Raw genomic sequence first — 18,884 nt, 5'->3', positions numbered from 1 at the left:
TTACGTGTATCACTCGTGCCTTCTTTGTTGGAGTCTACATTATAATTTACACTGTGAGATGGGGAAGGTGGAGGAGGGAGTGTGATGGGTGCAGTGTACCGGGAACATGACTTTACAAATAAAAATACCGTTTTTAGCATTTAATATATTTACACAGGCTTTCAAAAGGCCACACACACAGTCGATTCCATAGTCAAAAACTGTAGCTTATAGTGTGGTAATACCACAATCATTAGCCAAGGAAGGTGTAACAGTAGTATCGTATTTCTGTTTGTTAAAATAGTCAACAATCAGTTGTACAGAAAAAATTTCATCCCTTTACCGGTTTCAGACGCCTTGTGCCCTTTTTTTAGAAGGTTACAATATCTCATTATTTGCGAGCACACGACCACAGCAGCATGCTGTACATCTACCTACGTTTCACAAACACGAATAATGCGATAGTTACCACTTTCTGAAGAAGAGCACTAGGAGCCTGAAATCGGCAATGGAACAACTGGTTGCTGATTATTTCAACAAAAAATATTATCATTGTTCACATTGCTGTTTCCCTGGAAGTCTTTCTCTTGCAAACAGAAGTCGTGCTTTGATGTTAGGTAGTCACACACCCCCGTTGTTTAAAAAAGTGATTAACTAAATCTTGCATTATATCCAAACCCATGTGCTAATTGTCATCTACACAAATCTATTCCAATAGTCCATTTTAACGTCGACCAGCTCCACGTTATATGACATAGCTACAGGTTCTTTTATATTTCCATCAGTTCCTTGCCAGTTTTCCCGAATAAATTCATCTTGATGAAACGGTATTGCCCATGTGTAGGAGAAAATGGCAGTTTCATCTTGACACCGTGTCTCTAGAATTTTGTGTCTTTCCACTGTTAGAACCCATACATGTGACGTACTCACACTACTATACCTAGTGCTTATATTAAAGTTCTGTTGCTTCTGCTACAAATTCCACTTACTCGCCCTGTATTATGCCATTTCTAAGCGCATCTGTAAATCGGCGAAAGAAGGAAATTATAATTGGTATGTTATGGAAATTACAAAATAACGAAATATGTAATCACATACGACTCGTAAATGTGCTCGGAATTCTACAAAACCCAACTCAAAGGAAAGGTCGCGTCAAATAGAATCCTAAAAGCTTTCAAAGTCCAGTGCCAAGTGAATGCGAGAGCAATGCCAGCTTCGAAAAGGAAATGAAAAAAACATAATAAAATGGTTACGATTACCACTTGAAGAAACTGCTCATTGAGATCATGCGTTCTGTAGAATCTGGCATTACATGAGCATATTTCACTACCATACTACCTTCGACACAATCCTTTATAAGTAACTTTCATATCATAAGGTATGTGTGAAGTGGATACAACTTTCTTCGAGATGTCAGCGGGGTAGGAAAAAAACTTTCACTTGATAATTTTGATCCACAGGCAGAGATTTTCAGGTCATCAAACAGTAATGAACAACTGCTATTAAGGGACATTTATGGAGTTTACAGAACTGGCATAAATTTTTTGCATCACACTTTGCAATAATCAAAGAAAGAGCTCACAATTCATAATTTGTGTTTTATGTTCAATAAGGAATCAGCATCAAATAATTTTCCCGCTGTTTGTTGCACTTTTGCATAAGTTTTGCTCGTTCTAGACTCATCCAGTTATTCTTTAAAATCGTTTCTTATATTTGGAGGGGATGTATTTCAGGGCATAAATAATTATTCTGAAGTTATATGTATATGCATGTTCCAGTGCACAGGGTAGAAGCCAACTTACAATTCGCGACGCTGCTAGGATCTTATTTTTGGAATTTGCTCATGGATAATTAACACAGTTAGCAACTTCAGTGGAAATGGGAACTTCAATCATTTTACATAAAATTCTATCACGTGTAACTTATGAATAATTTCCATGCCACCAGATTTTTTTTCTGATAGTGTTCGTATCAATTCTGTGTAAACTATAGATTGGTAAAGTGTTGCTTGTTAGTGCAACCTTCGAATTGTGAAGATGCATTTTATAAAAAATCATTATGTCTCTATATGAAAAAGCTGAACTTTACTGTAAAAAAAGTATATATCCCTCGTGCATTTTCAGCTGTCTTTGGAATTTTTGTTCTTCTACTGTTTAAAAATTGGAAAAGCGATGTACAACTGCACAACTCACCATTGTCCTTCCTGTTAGAGCTTCCATACATTACTGTTTTGTATTGATTATTGTTATTATAATTACTAATTAAAAAATAAGTAAATGCTTAAAATAAGGATTATATTATATTTAAAATACTGCAGTTACCAAAAAGTTCCACTAATCCAGAAAGATTTTATGTATTTTCAGACTGTTAATTAGTTGGAGGTGAGTGCTTTGGTGATCCAATCATCGAGTGTCATCAATGCACTATCATTTATGATTTTTATTCGCATTTTTAGTCGAGCCTGAAACCTAATGTTCATTACGAAGTCCAGTTATTACTGTTATTATCATACAAATCATTTTATTGCATTGAAATTAAACATTAACATGGCCTTATGTCACAAACTTTTCCATTTTCCTGTAATGACTTCTGTGCCTGATGGTGTATGAGCACAGCCAATATGGCTGAACTATATCCTTGATTTTATTTTTCAGTTACAGCTTCAGGCAGTTTTACTTACTGAAGAGCATTGATTAATTGTATTTCCCCTCTTCATGAATCACCAACTTGCTGTGTGTTATGGCGTCCATATTAGAATTGTGAATTAAACTGCGCAGCGAGCTGTTATGACGTGTAGAATCTGGATAGATTGCACTTGCAAGCTCCCTCGGACCTTATTTTTTGTAAGTACGTTTCACATCGTAACGCACGTATGATGCCGTTGCAGTTTCTTCATGATCTTTCAGCTGGGGAGACGAACAGCTTTCACTTGTCAATAGCGACCAAAAGACAGAGATTTCTAGGTCATCAAACAGTAATGAACAACTGCTATTAAGGGTGTTTGAGAGTTTATAGGAATTGCCTCACTTGTTTTTCATCATGCTTGTAGTAATGAAACTAGGATCTCACAACTCACAATCCATGTTTAATATTCAATAAGGCGTCACTATTAATTGATTTTCACCCTGTTTGTTGAGTTTTTCAGTAAGTTGCTTTCCCTGTCCCTATTCTTATCAGAATCTGTTATCTTTTAAAATTGTGTCTTATATTTGATGGAGCATTTCAGGGCTTAAATAACCCTTCTAAACTTATATTAATATGGAAGTGCCAGTTCACAAGTTATGGGGCATCTTACAATTGTATAAATGGAATAGTGTACGTATTCTGTGAACGATACGTAAAACCATACCTCTGTTGACAATATGCAAATACCTTTCTCTCTTTGTTACTGTGTGGTTCTGCTTCTGAAGTGTGCAGTGGGTTGTCAGCTGTGTAAATGATATATTATACTGTAGGTTTCTGCACAAGAGAGCTGTGGGAAGTCCATAAATAAAGATTATTCCAAATTATCTATAGAGAAAAATACAAGGATCAATCCAGAAGTTTCCATTGCAGCGTATATGCAACCCAACGTGACTCTGATGCGGGTAAATAAGCGCCGGCAGGTAGGCAAGGGGTCAGTGTGGCTTTAGAACGGAAACTATAAGACTTGAAAAATGCATGTTGATAACGTGACATGGAGAAAATAAAGAAAAGTCATGAGCAGTACGAGTAAATACTGTTTTATAATAAACAAAACCGTGAATTAAAGTATGATTACAAAATGCAGATTTCATTAGTTTCGTATGGTGATACTGATGAAACGCTGAAAGACTGTTGATGGTAGGTTATGATATTCTGCTGGTATCTTGTCATAGGAGCAGCTGTCATTCCACTGCATGTGGTGTGACTGGGCTAAAATGTACAAATGGCGTAGGACTGGTAATGTGGGAAACGGGACATAGGTGATGACTGACAAGAGTGTTTAAAATGTGCAAATGGTGTATGCGTCGTAGTATGGCAATCTCAGTGGAGATGGGACACAGGTGAGTACCTCATGAGATCACATAGTATGGAAAAGATATTTATCAGGAGACCATTACAGGAGTTGTGGCAAAGGAGAAGGGTCTGGGTGTGCTTGTGGGGAGAACTTTATGCAGTACAGTTGGTAGCTCAGAAGAATACCTGCGAGAGGTAAGGTGGAGAGCAGGACAAAGCCTTTCCACCAGCTCCTTTCTGCCTGTGGCTGCCTATGGTCAGTGGATTGGCCACCCCAAAAATATTGTCCTACCACTACGCTCCATTGTTAGCCTTGTTGTGATGAGATTTATTGTATGACACTTACGATATTTTTAAAATGACATGTATTGTGCATCTGCAGATCCTGTAACGACCAGCAGCCGCATTCCTGCCACTCGCTTTCTTTTCTGCTGTGGAAACTAAGAATATACATTCTGTGTGAAATAAGCTTAATAGGGTATCAAGATAGAAGATTGTGAATTTGTAAGTATGTGGTTGTGGCATTTAAGTGGAATGTGGAACAGCCAAATGGTGTGATTTGTTGGGGTCATGGAATTGCACAAAGAGATGGATATTCAAGTGAGCGGTGATTGCAAAACTGATTATATCTTCGTTGATAGTGAAAAGTAATTTGTGTATGGGTAATGGTACGCTGATATGTTGGACTAGGGAGAGACTTGGCGGTCATCAGATCCCGATTGTGATTCAAAGCACCTCGTCAGAGTGGACATCCCTTCATAACATAACAGTCACTCAATCTCCGAGATTTGCTGCTTCTTTCCTATCACCTTATCCCCCATATCAGATAACATGACGAAACTACAAACGCCAGACTAAACATAAAAAATAATAAAATAAAAAATCAACAAAAAGAACTTCGGAGTCTCGGCGTGAGACGGTATTTAAACGTTTACACCATGCGAGTGTTTAGTATTGAAAACAAAAGAAGACTTCCATCAATGATCAGGAACAGAGGAGGAAATGAACCTCACTTCAGTACCTTGATAAATGCTCTGATTTCTAGCCTCCAGTAGAAACAATCTGTAAAATGTGTGCAGTTTTCAGGCATCTGACGATGTTTCAACAGACTGAGACGAAACGCTTTAGTGACGAAAAAATAGATTTAGTAACTGCATAGAATGTATCATCACCAATATAGTGTTTATGCAATATTTATGGATACCATGGCTTCATAAACGAAGAATGTACTATAGAGAAAATAACATTATGGATGTCATTATTTTAAATTAATTAACATTGGAATTAAATATTATGTTTTAGACTTGTATTTCTTATTCAGTAGGCTCAAACATTTGTATGTGTCCTTATTAGGTCTGTTGATGTGGAAAATATGGTACACACAACATTTCTATGTAATATGAGTTTATAAATATGTCTCTCAAAGTTATCAATGAAACAAAAGAAATGTTAATTTTTCGGTACTTCATTGGTCCTTCTAGACATTTCATTACAAATCAGAACTATATAACAAAAACAATACAAAAACAAACATGACATAACAAAGATAATACGTCCTCATCACTTTAATATACAAGCACCTTTCTAACAACAAATAAATAGTCCCAACTCACACGAAATAAAAATGCAATAACTTTCCTTCTTGTATTCCGTGAGCACAGTGTATCTATAAATTGTAGGAAACATTTTTTTCACATAATAGTGGGTATGGAAGTTTTCTGTAACATATTTTTAGACAAATGTTCATTTTGCAAATTTTGAACTTTAAACTACAAGTTAAATAAAACTTCACTTTAAGAATTCCAAGGCTTTCATAACAGAATGTAATAGATTTCCTTTTGGTTGAAAATACGTCGAACACTATTATCTGCCGTTCACCTTATGAAAATGTGTGTCTCGAGTAATGCACGCACAGCCATTACTACATAAACAGTCTTTTACTGGTCACGTCAGAACAAAGTGACCATGTTCTGCTCAGTACAAGATCGTAATAACATTCTGAACTTGTCTCTAATATAATCTGTGAGTAACATACTAGTATACATGCAGTCATTCGTGTCATATCTGCACTATACTGATGGCTTTATGTATATGTTTATGCACAATTTTAAAACAATGTATTTAGGAATATTACTGCTGTCGTCCTACTGATCGTTATATTGAAGTTTATGATATAATTTAATATTCGTAGACGTGTTCCCACGTATTACAATGGAACCAATATTTTACATACTTCAGGTCGTAGAAGTGTCGTTTAAATAAATACGAAGAATTTTCTGGACGTAAGATTAAATGAAACTCACGACGTGTAATCACAGTTACATTTACGTGCGCCTCAAAGGCGTTTCGGTACAATTCACGTATTCATTTTGGCTAAACAAGTAAGTGGACTATACTGAAATGTCTTTGATGCGCATTTAAATGTAAGTAAAGTTTTAATTACATGGCCTAAGATTTGAAGTAATCCATCTTATAATTTAAGGATTTTTTAAATTGATAATGCTTTGTTGGCAGCTAATTTACCTAGAAATACCATTTTCTACTCGAAATAAGAATACACTGTAATAAAAACATAGGACAGGGTAGGTTCTGACGTGAAACGTCATATTCTAATTAACACTCGTCTTGGTCAAGAACATTTATACCAAAATCTTCCGTACTGTTGTCACATATTCTCCGCCACAATTCCATGACGTACAAATACCTTCGGTAATGCCGTCAAATGTTCTGCACATTGCATATCCGCACAGGTCTGTCACAACAGTGCGACTTATCCCTCAACAACTCTAACATTAAGAAATACTGCAATATATGTGACAGTAGTACAAGTGGTTTTGATGTAAATTCTCTTGATGACATTTTAAGTGTTAAGCTCTCCTACCAGGATGTTTCTTTCTTTCTCCTTCTTGGAATGCCCAACTAAGAACCACGTGCCAATTTCAGTTCCTTATTTATTTTTATTCTATTCTTTTCTTTCAGTACTCCTTGATGTGTTGACTATGTTTTTTGATCGTGTCTTCCGACCATATGAGACCAGTCTTTTTCACTCTTTTACCTTGGAATCCTTCCACATCCAGTATTTTTTCCCCAAACGCCTCTCTGTCAGTTGTTTCTTTAGAATTTATGAAATTTTTTTCTACATACTTTTTACGTAATGCTCAGCTGGCATTTTTTTAATGTTTGTAAAAAAAATCATTTTTCTTAAATAAATCATAAGCCAAATCTCCTGGCTATTTCCTCTAAAAGATTATTTTGTGTGACAGCAGATGCCACATTTTCAGAAAGACATCTACAAAATTCAAGATAGTTTATTCCAGTATTTTCGTTTTCTCTTCCCAGCCTTATTCTAGAAATCTTAAACTCATTCAGTTCTTCAATCCGAACTCCCACTGTTTTTTTTTTTTTTTTTTTTTTTTTTTTTTTTTTTTTTTTTTAGAATACAGTTATACAGTTACAAAGAATTGGGGATAGCCCATCTCCTTGTCGTACACTTGTGTTTGTTTCGAAGGATTATGATATTCCTCCCATACATTTTCTCTTTAAATATTGTGTCTGTGAGTGTTTCACAAATTAGATTTGCTAATTCAGACTATACGCCAAATTCTTGAACTATTTTAGTTACAATTTGTGAACGAAATGAAAGGCCTTTCTCAGATCGGCAACCATTACTGCAATATCTTTTGAGTTCAGTAATCTATGGTGCGTGACTGACTTCGCATTAAATACTTGTTCGGAACATGATCTGCCCTTCCTACAACCACCTCGATATTCACCAAAATGACTGTCCCAAAGGCTGTCCAGGGTTGTTTCTGCTCTTTTTAGTAAAGTTGTTTTTATTTTAACATATTTTGACTTTGACTTAGAAATAGACCTTCCTACCGAAACCAGACTTCAATAAAGCAGTAGTCACTAAAAGCTGCTTACGCCGGTAACATGAATTTCTTCAAATATATATTAATGTTTACCTCACGATTTGTTTCCTCTATTTTTATGGTTATAACATTTTAATGTACATGATAGTCTGCATCTGAATAGAGTCGATGTCTGTTTCTCATATTTCAGATATCACTTGACAATAGCGCAACAGCCGAAAGAGATCAATAATATATTCTAAACCTCTGACGAAAGCCCTGGCACAAAAATGGTTTCAACCTCAGCCAAATTCCTAACGGTTGTGAAAACCAACGTAAGGAAAAATGACGGTTTTGGCCCACGTTTTGAATTGTGTTATTCAGAAAACAATTATTGGAATGTGCACCTTTTACTTCATGGTAAAGTCGTCTTGGTCTCAATAAATTTATTAAGGTCAAATCATCGTTACTTGTTGTACCGTCCTTCACGGTTAAAGCGAGACACTGTGCGTCTGTTAGTATAGTTGGCCTTCCGGGCGTGCATCGAGCGCAGGCTGCTAGACGGTGAACCAGGTGGTCGCCAGCAGAGCGATGGCAGCGGCGACGCCGACCACGGAGGATGGAGCGTGCAGACAGGCCGCCCCAGAGGGTTTGTTGCCCACCGCGAGCACGGCGCACTGCTCTGCAGACAGCGGGCTGCCTGCAGCGCAGCCGCGCGCCTCGGCCAGCGCCTCCGTCACGCCGGTCCTCTTCCGGTAGGGACACACGTCCTCGACGTCACACACTCGCAGGTCGTCGGAGACGGCCAGCTCCCTGCACCTCTCGTACTCTTCAGCAAGGCACAGCAGCACGTTGTCGGAGATCGACGTCGAGCTCTCGCTGGCTCTCAGTCCGGACAGCGCGCCCGTCTCTAGCGCCTGGATGGTGTTCCTCTGAAACGACAGCCTCGACTTTCCTCCCTGGGACCAGTGGTGCCACCGTATGCTGTCGCTGGCCAGGACCGCGAAGGTGTTATCCGACACGGTAGCGTCCTCTGACTGCACCGTCACGGCGCGTGCGCCCAGGCTGGCGAATTTGTTGCTCTTCACCACCACCTGCAGGCTCTCAATGTACAACGAATCGCTGCTGAGGTTCGGAAACCGGCATCCTGCTATTTCCGTATAATTCAGTGTTATCCCATTAAGGAAATGAGATTCCAGCTCTTTAAATGCGACGTCTTGTGTGATTAACGTCTCCATGTTCTCAATTTCCTGCAAAAGAGAAAGTAATTATTACATTGTAGACACATACACTATTTTTAAGGGGGCCTGAACGTAAACAGGAAGCTTTATCACCCTAAGTTTTAAGAAACCATTACTCCTCATCTGTAACTCTTAGAACGTTACATTTACACTACTGGCCATTAAAATTGCTACACCATGAAGACGACGTCCTACAGAGACGAAATTTAACCGACAGGTAGAAGATGCTGTGATATGCAAATGATTAGCTTTTCAGAGCATTCACACAAGGTTGGCGCCGGTGGCGACACCCACAACGTGCTGACATGAGGAAAGCTTCATACACAAACAGCAGTTGACCGGCGTTGCCTGGTGAAACATTGTTGTGATGCCTCGTGTAAGGAGGAGAAATGCGTACCATCACGTTTCCGACTTTGATAAAGGTCGGATTGTAGCCTATAGCGATTGCAGATTATCGTATCGCGACATTGCTGCTCGCGTTGATCGAGGTCAAATGACTGTTAGCAGAATATGGAATCGGTGGGTTTAGGAGGGTAATACGGAACGCCGTGCTGGATCCCAACGGCCTTGTATCACTAGCAGTCGAGATGACGGGCATCTTATCCGCATGGCTGTAACGGATCGTTCAGCCACGTCCCAATCCCTGCGTCAACAGATGGGGACGTTTGCAAGACAACCACCATCTGCACGAACAGTTCGATGACGTTTGCAGCAGCTTTGACTATCAGCGGTTACCCTTGACGCTGCGCCACAGACAAGAGCGCCTGCGATGGTGTACTCAACGACGGACATGGGTGCACGAATGGCAAAATGTCATTTTTTCGGATGAATCCAGGTTCTGTTTACAGCATCATGACGGTCGGATCCGTGTTTGGCGACATCGCGGTGAACCCACATTGGAACCGTGTATTCGTCATCGCCATAGTGGCGTATCACCCGGCGTGATGGTATGGGATGCCATTGGTTACACGTCTCGATTACCTGTTGTTCGCTTTGACGGCACTTTGAACAGTGGACGTTACATTTCAGATGTGTTACGACCCGTGCCTCTGCCCTTCATTCGATCCCTGCGAAACCCTACATTTCAGCAGGATAATGCACGACCGCATGTTGCAGGTCCTGTACGGGCCTTTCTGGATACAGAAAATGTTCGACTGCTGCCCTGGCCAGCACATTCTCCAGATCTCTCACCAACTGAAAACGTCTAGTCAATGGTGGCCGAGCAACTGGCTCGTCACAATACGCCAGTCACTACTCTTGATGAACTGTGGTATCGTGTTGAAGCTGCATGGGCAGCTGTACCTGTACACGCCATCCAAGCTCTGTTTGACTCAACGCCCAGGCGTATCAAGGCCGTTATTACGGCCATAGGTGGTTGTTCTGAGTACTGATTTCTCAGGATCTATGCACCTAAATTGCGTGAAAATGTAATCACATGTCAGTTGTAGTATAATATATTTGTCCAATGAATACCCGTTTATCATCTGCATTTTTTCTTGGTGTAGCAATTTTAATAGCCAGTAGTGTATACACAGTGTTTCGCAGTACATCTTACACACTTCTAGAGGTTGTAGATGGGACTTAGTAGATCAAGTTTTACGTAGTAACTCATGTCCGAAACGTCATCCAACGACGTTACAGAGAGTCAGAGCTATAGCCCCGGCGCCTATAAATGTATGTACAAAGGGGTTTCAAGAAGTTTTGCACAGTCGTCACTAATTTTTTTCTATTTTTTGAAGCAGGAGAATGAAATTTTTTGTGAATATACTTGCAACATTTAACCATAAGTTGGTATCTAAAAGTATGTTCTTTTATTTACAGGTGAGCCACAATGGACCGTGAAGTAGATGTCAGCTTGCGACAACGGTCGATGATGGAGTACCTCTTCAAGGCTGGCGATGATTCTGAGACATCGATTCATAGGAAGTTGCTCCCTGTTTATGGGGAGGACACAGTGGATCGCAGCAGTATCCAGCGGTAGGTGCAAAAGTTTAAGGAAGGTGAATTCTCTCTCTGGACAATCCACGATGCGGAAGACCATCTACAGCAGGGAGTGATGTGAATAGAACGATCATTGATCAAATCATCCACAATTACAGATGCGTGACGACACGACAGCTTGCTGAAATGACTCGTTTGTCATTGGGTAGTGTGGTATCACTGGTATAGTCACTAGGGTACAGAGCAAAACTGTGCACGTTGGGTGCCTAGATTACTGACAAGAGGAATAAAAACGATGAGGCAGAATGTGTGCGAGGGTTTCACGAAAGCCTTTACTGAAGAGTGGAAACAGTATTTTGACGGAGTCATTACCCAGGATGAAACAAGGTTGTCCTCGTCCGAACCTGAGAGCAAACCCCGTTCCATGGAGTGGCGTCATCCGGGTTTCCTTCCGAAGAAGAAACCAAGGCTTTCACGAACAGCAGGCTGAAAGGTGATGGCCTCCTTCTTCTAGGATCAGTATGGTGTCATTTTCATTCACTTTTTGGAACTTGGCTCCACAATTAACCGGGACCATTACTGTTTGACATCGGACAAGCTGTGACGTGCCATCAAGACCCACAGACAACAGCTTCAGGGTCAGCACATCAGACTACACCATGACAACGCCAAACCCCATACAGCCCTTATGACGCAGGAGAAAAGCAGGAAAATGGGTTGGAAAATTTTTCCTCATCCTCCCTATAGTCCGGACTTGACTCCGTCTGATTTTTACCTCTTTGGTCGTCTGAAGGCGCACCTGCGTCGCAAAACATTTGATAGTGAGAAAGACCTTATTTCCTGTGTCAAGCGATGGTGTAAAAGTCAATACCCAGAATTTTATCAAAGTGCATTTACATCAAGGAAAGAACGTTGGGCCAGATGCGTCACAGCCGATGGAGGCTACACTGAGTAGGCTCAATGAATAGCTAAATGTTCCAAGTATTTTCACGAAAAATTTCATTCTCCTCCTGTAAAAAATAAAAAAATTAGAGACGACTGTGCAAAACTTTTTAAACGCCCTTTGTATATATATAGCGTGACTCCACGATGCTGTTACAGACCTTCTGGCACGATGTAGGAGGATAAATGTATCACTTTTAGGTCACGGTCCCTGTAACGAAAACGAACGAGTCGAAATTTACAAGCGAAAACCGTTATGATACCTCTGACAGTGGAATACATCTACTGATACTGTTGTTGCTAGGATTGGAGGTAGGCAACTTTCAGAGGTGGTAGTATGGACCGGATCAAGAAAAAGTGTAGTAAACATGGGCTCTAAAATGCATACGCTAAGAGCTTTGAACACTTGATCAATAGGGGAGATGTTTTTCACACTAGGGAAGATGAACAAGTGCTCACAGCTCTTGAGGTATGCATTTTAGAACCCATGTTCACTAGATATTTTTCTTGTCCTGGTCCATACTACCACCTCTGAAAGCTGCATACCCATTATTCCTAGCCACAACAGTACCGGTACAAGTATTATACTATTATTGGTATCAGAATGATTTGTAACTTTCGATTCTTTCGCTTCCAAAGAACGACCCTTACCTCTGATTGATACATTTATACGTCTACACATCCTTGCAAGTTTGTAACTTCATCACGGAACCACCCCGTATATACGAGGGGCGTTCAGAAAGTAAGCTCCGATCGGTCGCGAAATGGAAACGACTATGAAAATCCGATAAAGCTTTGCACAGATGTGTTGGGTAGTGTCTCTAGTATAACCCCAGTTAGCATCACGTCGCTCTTCTCATTTCTGAGCTCGCAGTGAGTGCGTAAAGATGTCTAGAAAATAGTGTCTGCCGCCAAGTACGAGGGTCTGGTGAGAAATTTCGCCTGAAGCTATGCAGCTAACATTACATAACTGTCGTGCTGTTTCGTCTTCACGACAATTCTCAGCCGCATTCTGCAGGGGCAATGAAGATGCTCCTGCATCGTTTTCAAATGGAAATGTTAGATTACCCACAATACAGTCCGCAATTGTCTCCCCCTGAGTTTCATCTCTGGTCACATGAACCGCTGTCTTTGAAGACAACATTTTGACACAGACAACGAGGTGTAGGCCAGCGTGGAAAATTGGCGGAAAGCACTGGCGGCTGCCTTCTATGATGAGGCTATTGAAAAGTTGGTACAACGCTATGACAAAAGTCTAAGTCAGAACGGCGACTACGTAGAGAAGTAGCTGAAAGGTGTAGCTAATTGTTACAAGTAAAACATTTCTGATGTTCACTGTGGTTTCAATTTGGCAATCAATCGGAGCTTACTTTCTGAACAGGCCTCGTATACCGATCAGCCAGAACATTATGATCACCGACATACTATCGATATAAACCCGGTAGCCGATAGCAGCGTCAACTATGGAGGAATAACTGTAGTCAGGCGCACACACACACACACGATGTATGTAGTATCAATGACCGTGCTGTCCGTGTGTAGAATGAGGAAGGCGCGCTATCTATTTGAGTTTGAATGAGAGCAGATTGTGATGGCCCGGAGGCTCGACACGATCATTTCGCAAAATGCAGAACCCATCGAGTGTTCGAGGAGTACTATGGTGAGTGTCTTCATCACGTGGCGAAACCAAGATGAATCAGCGTCCATACGTCGTGGGGTTGGGCGGTCGCTCCTCATTACATATGTAGGGCATCGAAGGCTTGGCAGACTGGTAAAACGGGACAGGCGACGAACTGTGGCGAGACTAACATCAGACTTTCATGCTGGGCAGGGTACAAGTGTGTATGAACACTCAGTCCACCGAACACTCCGCAACCGACGGCCCATGCATGCAATAACGTTAACACCACAACATCGGCAACTACGACTGAAATTGGCACGTGTCCATCGGCACTGGACGTTGGCGCAACGGCAGAATGTTGCATGGTCGGATGAATCCCAATACCTTCTTCATCATGTCGATGGAAGGGCACAAATCCGTCGTCTTCCAGAGGAACAGCTCCTTGACACCTGTACTGCGGGACGGAGACAAGATGGCGGTGGCTCCATTATGCTCTGGGGAACATTCACGTGGGCATCCATGGGTCCAATGGAGCTCGTCCGGGGCACCATGACGGCCAAACAGTATCGTACGCTGGTTGCAGACCACGTACACCACTTTATAACGCCCATGTTTCCCGACGGCAGTGACATTTTCAACAAGATAATGCGACACGTCATCAGGCGAGGAGTGTGATGGAAGGTTCGAGGAACACAGTGACGAGATCGAATTAATCTACTGACCTCCTCCCCCCTCACCCGATCTAACACATCCGGGAAGTGATTGAACGTAGGATCAGAGCTCATCGCCCCCTTCCCCAGTATTTACGGAAATTATGTGACTTGTGTATGCAGATGTGGTGCCAACTCCCTGCAGTTAACTTCCTAGCCCTCGTTGGTTCCGTACCACGACGTGTCCGCGACGTGTCCGTTGTCCGCGACAAAAGTGGACGTACTGGCTATTAGGCAGGTGCTTATAATGTTATGGCTGATCAATGTACATAAATTTATAGGATCCGGCGCCCATAAATTGGATGCTCTGTAACGCCGTTGGATGACGTTCTTGGACATGTGTTTCTACATAAAATTTGATCTACTAAGTCCCCGATACTACCTCCAGAAGTGTGTAACATGAATATATCAGTACTGCATAACGTTGAGTATAGCAGTATTCGAAATTATATTTATTTAACTTTGATAGTTTAATTATCACAACAATTGCTCTATTAGAAAACTTTCGAAAGGACCATTAGTTTTCGATACCGTTTTCCGGGGCATCATGGATGTGATATCACTCAAACTGTGGCATACTTCCTTCAATGTCCATAAAAATATCTTATGCCTCACAGCTCCTATATTGTCGTTTCCTCGGTTGTACTCCAAACTAAAAGTTGTGAGGCTCAAGACATTTCTATAGATGTGGAGAGGTCTGTCACCCAGTTGGTGCCTCAGATAATGGCACCATGCCTGTGATTCCACAGGAACTATGGCAGGTTTCTCTCAACATCCATAGAAATAGCTTATGCCTAACAGCTTCTAGTTTGGAGTATAACTGAGGAAAGCACATCAATTTAAGTTACCTAATGTAAAAGTAATTTCCTCTGCGACATTTTTGCAATAAAATTGTTTTCGTTCTGTTGTTATTTCAAAACTGGTACACTAATTATTAACTATGAAGTATATGTTAACCAAAGGAGAAATAAAATTATTCACTTCCAGTTAACTGATTGCACAAACTGAAGGACAAAGATGATCAGCGAGCAAATACAGTTAAAAAATTGTGTCCTGCTGGTTATACTACTTCAAAAGCATTAGCGTGAGATGCTCTACTGAATATTACTCTGGCACAGTTGGGGTTAATACCAGATATAGAGCAACAGCACTTATTGCCAAGGTATTCAAATAGAATTAATAATGAAAAAGATACCATGTGCTTACGACTAAATATGTGACAGAACGTCTCTTTCTTCGTTCTCAGATAATCGTAAAACGCCTTTTTGTTCCAATAACTGACAAGGGCTTCTTCTCGAGGCAAGCTTAGCTCATTCACTTGCTGTCGGCGTCGTTTTAATAGTAACGCAGCATTCGTCTCCAAGCACGTATGTGTAACGGTATTCATCCCACCAAAAACCGACCAAGGAGATCGGACGCACTGCAAACCATCAGTCGGGCGATATAATGAAATAATAAGCAACCAACTGCATAAAATAAATTTAATTTCTTGACCGGTTTCGGGCACTTAGTGCCCTTCTTCAGAAGGTTATTATGCTTATCGCATTATTTGCGAGTGCTAATAATAAAGTGCATACACCTCTGAAGGAGGGCACTAAGTGCCCGGATCCGGTCAAGATACTAAATTTCTTTTATGCAACTTTTTGCTTATTAATTCACTACATACGACTACAGTCGCTTATGACGGACAAAATACTAAACAGTCGGGTGATGTTATTGGGCAGCCTCTGTCGGCCGGCCGGTGTGGCCGTGCGGTTCTAGGCGCTTCAGTCTGGAACCGCGTGACCGCTACGGTCGCAGGTTCGAATCCTGCCTAGGGCATGGATGTGTGTGATGTCCTTAGGTTAGTTAGGTTTAAGTAGTTCTAAGTTCTAGGGGACTGACGACCTCAGAAGTTAAGTCCCATAGTGCTCAGAGCCATTTGAACCATTTTGAGCCTCTGTCGATGGCGTCCGGCAACCGTCGTCGGTGGCACTCTGACCTCAGCCTAACATTTGATACCATAATTGGTACCGTCTGGCCTCCAGAGTACAGATGTAGAGGTAGATGTAAATGTGGTTGTAGCGTTAGGTGCAGATGCAGATTTAGATGGTGGTGATACGTTGTGCACTTTTTTCGTTATGAGGTTAATGTAATGGGGGTTCCGCGAAACTGTGTGTATGGACTGCAGTATGGGACGAATTGGAGTGGATGTTATATGGAAAGGAGCGTATGCAATCTATGTGGGAAAGAACTGATAGATGCGATGTAGATGTTAGAAGATGCGTGGAAAGACAACAGGGCAGGAAAAGTTTGATTGCAGCCTTCATTCAGGATGACGAGGGTAAGCTACGGTTGGAAGGAAAAGTACATTTCAGTGTCCAGTAGACGGACATGAATGGTAGGTATGTTGGTAGAGGCATGGTAGCAGAACAAGATTCTCAAGGGTGGGAAGTACTATAGGATCATGGGAGAGATGTAGGTGAAGTGGAAGTGTTCTAGGAGTTAAAAGTGGTGTGGAAACTGTATAACTGGTAGAGAACACGATCGGGAGAAGACACACGGTCCAGCCACATTAACGGGACTACTATCTACGCTCTACGTCAACGTGCAATAACCACCCACAGGTGGCAGGAGACGTGACTAGCAGTGGAGCGTATATAAACCCAGTCGGGGACACGAGAAAAACACAGTGCAGTCATTGATTTAATGCAGAAACAGAGTGATTATCTGGCGTTCAAGAGGGCATGATGATTGACTTTCGGGCCAAGGGTGGAAATATTCCCGAAATGGCTAGTTTTGTGAACTGTTCGCCTGCCGCTTCGGTTAAAGTGTATTGTATATGGCAAAATGGCACTATCCAAACCTGTAGCCGAGGCAACTGCGGTGCAGTATGGACCATAGATGACAGGAGTGAACGACAGCTTTGGAGATGTGTACGGGCGAATAGACGTGCAACTGTTGAGCAACTGACAGCCCAGATGAAACAAGGGTTACCAACAATGTCTCCTCAATGACTGTTCAGCGAACGTTGCTGCGTGTGGGCCTCCTCAGCAGGCGCCTACTTCATGCACCCAAGCTGACTGCTGTTCATTGGCGACAAAGGCTAGACTTTGCACGCCAGGACTGCCAGTGGGAGCCTACTGAGTGGCGAGAGGTGGCCTTTTAAGATGAATCGTGTTGTATGTCCCATCGAACAGGCTGCCGCTGGCGTGTACGGCCTTGCAGCAATTGTCGGAAGGGTCCAGGTCGGAGGAAGGAGCGTGTTGGTCTGCGTAATATTTTTGTAGCATTCCCTGGGTGATCTTGTGATTCTGGAAGGCTCAATGGATCAACACAAGTATTCATCCACTCTTGGAGCCAATGCTCGCCCCTATATGCAGTTTGTTTTCCCTCGACATCTACCGAGCGAAGTGGCGCAGTGGTTAGCACACTGGACTCGCGTTCGGAAGGACGACGGTTCAATCCCGTGTCCAACCATCCTGATTTAAGTTTTCCGTGGTTTCCCTAAATCACTTCAGGCAAATCCCAGGCTGGTTCCTTTGACAGGACGCGGCCGACTTACTTCCCCATCCTTCCCTAATCCGATGACCTCTCTGTTTGGTCTCTTCCCCAAAATCAATCCAATTCCTCAGAATGATGGAATCTACCAGCAAGACAATGGAACGTGTCACCCACTTTGCAGTACAAGTGTGCAGTCTGAAGAGCACCAGGGGAGTTAACTCCACTGCCGTGAGCACCAAACTCTCAGGATTTAAACCCAGTCGAGAATCTGTGGGACCACCTCGATCGGGCTGTTTGTGGCATGGACCCTCAACTGAGAATCCTAGCGAAGCTTGCAAGTGGACTAGAGTTGGCATAGATCCACAACTCTGTAGGTTCGTTCCAGAACCTCATTGACTCTCTTCCTTAACATCTCCCTGCAGAAGGGGTTATTCACGCTTTTGACAGGTGGCCACGTTAATAAGATGGATAGTGTAGTTGGATGCGGAAATTAAGCTGGAGTAGATACAGTTCCATGATTTGGAGGTAGTTTTACACTACCTCCACCGACCTGTATTCAGAGAATCATAAACGTATTTATAGTTATTGTTTAGTGTATTTTTACTTATTGTTGTGGATTGAGCATACCTAACACCCCACCAATCTGGCGATTTGGAGACAGACTCGAAGCGTGTACCACTAGGGGCAGGTATATCAGAACCTGTAGACGTATCATTCGGTCTGTATTGTCACATCAATTTAGTTCGTGCCTGCAGATATGTAACTCAATGAACAGATTTACAAAGCAGGCAGTTGCATGCATATGCTACTCATATTGACGTTTACCACGTCAGAAACAATGCTCATATTGAGCAAGTATAATGTGAGTTGAAAACTTGGAAAGATGCTATATAGAGGATGTTTCAAAGTCTTTGCATCAAACATCCATGGGTGATAGATTAGGTCATGAGCAAAAATTTATGTTAGAGATAAAGTGTCATCTGACGCTTTCCGGAGTCACTGGGTGTCTTTTTATTCAGAAGATGGCCGTAGGGCTTAAAAGACAAAATAAAATAATTTTTTTTAAAAAGTGTATGATATGGTAGTGGATCATAGAATATTAAATGTGTAGGAAATAGCTGACGCCAAATGCACATTA

At 41.8% G+C, this 18,884-nt stretch overlaps 1 protein-coding gene across 1 annotated transcript in view; it reads right to left on the bottom strand.

Annotated features, from left to right (window-relative positions):
* Window positions 1-5,406: 5,406 nt before the first annotated feature.
* The window catches only part of LOC126418450 (uncharacterized), a 78,352-nt gene continuing 64,874 nt past the window's right edge, over window positions 5,407-18,884 (bottom strand). Inside the window, exon 3 of the mRNA XM_050085214.1 lies at window positions 5,407-9,058. Coding sequence (XP_049941171.1) covers window positions 8,366-9,058 — 693 coding nt within the window. The 3' untranslated portion in view covers window positions 5,407-8,365. The remainder of the gene's footprint in view (window positions 9,059-18,884) is intronic.

The sequence above is a fragment of the Schistocerca serialis genome, chromosome 9 (genome assembly GCF_023864345.2).
Source record: "Schistocerca serialis cubense isolate TAMUIC-IGC-003099 chromosome 9, iqSchSeri2.2, whole genome shotgun sequence".
NCBI classification, from domain to species: domain Eukaryota; kingdom Metazoa; phylum Arthropoda; class Insecta; order Orthoptera; family Acrididae; genus Schistocerca; species Schistocerca serialis.
This window is presented reverse-complemented; position numbering and strand designations above follow the sequence as displayed.